The sequence below is a fragment of the Volvox carteri genome, assembly GCF_000143455.1.
Source record: "Volvox carteri f. nagariensis unplaced genomic scaffold VOLCAscaffold_21, whole genome shotgun sequence".
Taxonomy (NCBI): domain Eukaryota; kingdom Viridiplantae; phylum Chlorophyta; class Chlorophyceae; order Chlamydomonadales; family Volvocaceae; genus Volvox; species Volvox carteri.
Genome location: NW_003307564.1, coordinates 1,127,081 through 1,131,740, shown reverse-complemented (window position 1 = coordinate 1,131,740; position 4,660 = coordinate 1,127,081). Strand labels below are relative to the sequence as shown.

The following is a 4,660-nucleotide window of genomic DNA, read 5'->3' as shown; positions in this document are numbered from 1 at the left end:
TGCTTTCTTGTGCACGTACATGTGCACGTACATGTATGTATGTATACGTGCTTCGTCATGTAACGTGTAACGGCGTTCGTACACCTCTCGGTTGTTCAAGTCAACTTGTGGTGATGGTTGAACGTGTTCAGGTGTTTGAAATTTCCAAGAAGGAAACCGGGAACGAGATCCCGAGGGGTTGTGTCAGGGTAGATGTGTGTATTTCCCCGGGCCCTGCTGAATCACCCCGCCTCGCACAACCCTGTCCTTTCCTCATTTGCTCTGTCCGGCACTTCCCTTTTACCCCTTGCCCCACTTCCCTTTCACACACACCCCGCTTCCCTTTTACCGTTTGCCCCCGTTTCCCTTTCACTCCTTGCCCCCTCTTAATTCCCCCCTCCATCCCCCGGGTTCAGGAACGTGCCATATCACTGGATGGCAGTCGACTTCTGGGCCGCATCATCCGAGTGGATGCCGACGTGGATCGTCCTCCGGCCTAATTAGGCAATCTCATGCCGCTAGCGCTGATTCTTATTACGGTAGCCTGATCAGGCGACAGGCGGGACATGAAAAGATATGTTGTAAAAGGAGTGCAGTTCCGGTGGTGTAGCTCCCGGGCATGGAGATCTCCAGAGATGCAGAAACGACCTTCGGCTTCCGGTTAAATACAGATTTTTTTATTGCCAAAACATGCCGTAAATTTTTCATTGACAGGGTGAATATTGAAGTAATCATAGCTTGGGGGTTGCTGGTAACGCGATGGGAATGTGTTAGGATATGGTCCGGGGAGGGACCATGCTTCCGGGTAGGCGCAGCGCGCTAGACTCAACTCCGTCTAAGTCCGAGAACGTTGTAGTGTGGACGTGCTTGAGGGTGTTCGGCAGGAAGGGGTGCACGGTGTGAAATTTACTCAACGCAAAGATGGTAACAAAGTGCGCTGCACGAGTTGAGAAACGCCGTACGTTACACTGCGGTGCCGTACATAAATTTAGGCAGGCGGCTGGCAGAAGTTAAGGCCTGACTTCTGCTCCCAGTCGATCCAGTCGACCCGGGTTCAAATCCGCCTGCCAGCTCCTCGGGTATTTGAGGAGTGATGAAATGGGAGGTGGCCCCCCATCATATGGACGGTGTAGGACGTGATAATATCAACTTGCGAGCTGACCAGGAACTAAGTTGATGCGCCGTTGATCCGCTAGATTTGGTTGGATGCTGGTGGTGAGTTGCCGAACCCAACGAATACATTCTGAAGTCGGATGGGGTGACGGATTAGGGTGCCCCTCTAGCAGGGGAGAGCAGGGACTGCCCCGGGAAAGGGGGCCGCTGGCGAAGTTAACCACCCTGTAATAACATACATAAATGACCGCGGGAACCGCATGGGCCATACATGGCGAAATGTAAATACCTCATATTTTTTACATCGCTTTTGAGCAGGTACATTTGTCATTTTTCGACATCTGTATAAATACCTGTATGCCCCAGGCTGTATCTTTTCGATTTTTGGCTTGGCTTGACCAGATGCCTTTGCAAATGAAAATCGATACCATGGTTTAACGTGTTATGTTGTAACATAATAATTTCATTTAGGATCATAGATCATTTTCCGTTGCCGAAGGGCGCGAAGCCGAGCATAGTTAGCGAAACCCTCTGCCCTCCATCGGTACCTGCGCAAACAGCTAAGTTGTTGGCAAACTTACCTTGCCTTCACAATCTTTGGTCCCCATATGGAGCGAAACTATGTGGTAAGCTCCTACCAAGGACTTCCGTGTCCGTGGCACTTGAAAGTGTAAGATAGTCCAACATGTTGCAACATGCCTATAATGCACAGGGACAAGGTAACTATTCAGTAAATTCCCAAAGTAATATGATCTCTTCAGGTGCGGCAGCGAGTTTGCGACATATCTTTTGCATGCCTTCACACCATATTTCGAAGTTCCCCTGTGTGCTCTGCACGATACCTTTGCATCACATCATAATGGCATATACGCTTGCACAAATATCGTTATGATTTTCATGGCTCCCAGCACGTTCGCTTGTCCGCGGCTTGTCGATCGCAGGCCGGCGCGCGGGTATGGTGCGGCCACCTTCGGGGGATGACGCTGGAAGCGTAGGCTACTCACCACACGGCTCAGACACTGGCTCGGCCTCCCATGTACCTCGATTTGGGCGCCGGGCATCGCCAGGCGCTACTCCTACAGGCACGGCTGGGGCCTAAGGGCTGCCCACCGTGTTCACGGCGGATGAGGCCGAGGGGGGTTTCCACCATCCACCTGTGTGCTGTGCTATGCTATGCGCTATGCTGAGCTGTGCTATGGTCTTCCACAACCATCCTATCCTTGGTTGCCTTGCATAGCCTGGTTCGCCACGTCCCCTCCGTCTTTTCCCTTGCTCCATAGGACACCCCATCAACTCGGAGCAGACAGACACAGTCGTACAGCACCCACACCCTCACCCAGCGCCATCACCACCGCACTTGCGCTTCATCCCGTTCTCTGTGTTGTGTCGTTTGCCTGCCGAAAACCACGGCCCCCTACTGCACTAAACTGAAACGTTCCGGTCCATCTATGGAGATCCCTTACTTAGCTTTACTCAAACTCCAGTACAAGCACTGATGCCGAAACGCAAAGAGAGAGAGAGAGAGAGAGAGAGAGAGAGAGAGAGAGATGAAGAGAGATAAAGAGAGTAAGCTGACGAGTTTAAGCGGCGGCCGGACGATGCTGTACAATGTGCTACTGCTCCACCCAGGAGGAGGCATGGATATGGAACCCCCTCAAGCCATCCCGAAGTTTCCTGGACCGTCCTCGAGCCGCTTCCCCGGGGCCGGGACTGGTGCGGGGGCTGGGGGTGGAGGCGGCGGAGCGGCTATTCCGCGCGCCCCGCCCGCCGGCGGCTCAGCGGCGCCTGCGTCCGCCGGTGGCGGTGGCGGTGGCGGCATGAGCAGCAAGCTGTCTGGGCTGCAGCGGTTGAAAGAGGCCTCCACGGCCCGTCTGGTCAGCCGGATTCCGTCAGCGGGCAGTCGTACATCAGGTACGACGGTACGGGCACTCGACCGGGCGGTGGGAGGTTTCAGGACTTAGGGAATTCTCCCCTCTCCCCTATTACATACACACAGACACACTCTTTACAGACTCTCCCCGGTGGCTTGGAGGTTGGTTGGTTGGTTGAACTCAGTGCAGTTGGTTGGTTGGTTGGTTGGTTGGTTGAACTCAGTGCAGTTGGTTGGTTGAGGCGAGCCCTGGATCCTTGGGGGGTTGGTAATGGCGGTGGGGGGGGAAAGGGGTGGGGAGGGGAGTGAATGTCTTGTTAGCTGGGCGGTTGAAGCCTAGGAGTCGGATTTCTGCGGTTACATGAACGAGGTACGGGCGATCAGTTTGATGGGGTAAGACAGTATGTGGGTGTTTGAGTGTTTGAGTGATAGTGAGTGTTAGTGTTAGTGAATACGGGGACAGCAAAGGAACAAAACCGGCCAAAGCATGCCAACGGCCGCAAAGAGCCGCCAAAGAGCAATATGATGCAACTGTCCCTCTGAGGGGGGAGGGGAGGGGGCGAAGAGAGCGTGTGTGTATGTATGCATGTCTGTATGTATGTGGCGAAGAAGGGGGACGCAACTCAAACTTCGTAACAGCTGAGGGGAGCTGACGGCGGAGGCCGCAACTCCCCCCTCCCCGGCCCCGCGGTTGCGGTGTGCGGAAGATTTTGTTTTTGTTTGTTTGTTTGTTTGTTTGTTTGTTTGTTTGCATCTGTATGTGGCCTAAATAATCTCTAAGGTAGCTTTTCAAAGTGGCACCTTCCTCCTCCTGAGGTTTTTTCCCCGCCCGTTTCCCGCCTTGGGACGCTGCTGGCGTTGCCGTACGGCAGGTGAAACCGGGGGATACGTGCCGTCCGCTATGGCAAACCCACAGCCTGCCCGCAACCTCCCGGTCCGCACAAATTCGGGCGGCCGCAGCGGTGGCTTCGGCAGTGGCGCCACCGGCGGCGGCGGCGGCGGGTACGGCAGCGGCGGGCAGGCTGCCGTCAGCTCGGCGCGGTCCGCATCCACGGGACCAGCTACTGCGGCGGCGGGTCGGCCTCCGTCAGGCAGAACTTCGGGACCGGGTTCTAATGCTCCTGTTGCTGGCGGCGGCGGCGGCGGGTACGGCGGCAGTAGCAGCGTTAGGCAGCAGCCAGCGTACAGCACCTCGTCATCCTCGGCCGGCGGCGGCGGCGGCGGCGGCTATGGCCGTAACGCGCCGGGTGGCAATCGCAACGGAGAGTATAATGGCGGTGGCGGTGGCCGGCAGCCGCCGGCTGCCGCTGCCCGCCGTCAGGCCCTCGCGCCGCCGCCGCCAGCTCCCCCGCCGCCGGAACCTCAACCAAGATCCGTGGCGCCTCGAGCGGCGGCGGCCCCGCCGCCGCCGCCAGCTCCTCTTCCCGACCGCCACCGGCATGGCGTTGTCGATGACGTGGGCTTTGGTGGAGGTGGAGGTGGTTTCGGAGCGGGTGGAGGCATCCCCCCGGACGCTGAGGAGGCGGGTCCTACGGGCCCCATGGTGGAGTGCCCCACTTGCGGCCGCAGCTTTAACGAACAGGCCTATTCAAAACACGCTAAGGCGAGTTGGAGAGACTCGCGACGTGCGTATGTGGTTTTTATGATTTGAGCGGCACGGGGAACTGGCGGCGGGTGGAAGATGGAAGATGTGACTCA

The 4,660-nt window shown here is 56.8% G+C and overlaps 1 protein-coding gene across 1 annotated transcript in view; it reads left to right on the top strand.

Moving 5' to 3' along the window:
• Positions 1-1,840: 1,840 nt before the first annotated feature.
• The window catches only part of VOLCADRAFT_117746 (uncharacterized protein), a gene marked incomplete at both ends in the record, with an annotated part of 6,155 nt that continues 3,335 nt past the window's right edge, over positions 1,841-4,660 (top strand). Inside the window, 3 exons of the mRNA XM_002951030.1 lie at positions 1,841-1,853; positions 2,872-3,003; positions 3,835-4,505. Of these exons, the coding sequence (XP_002951076.1) occupies positions 1,841-1,853; positions 2,872-3,003; positions 3,835-4,505 (816 nt within the window). The remainder of the gene's footprint in view (positions 1,854-2,871; positions 3,004-3,834; positions 4,506-4,660) is intronic.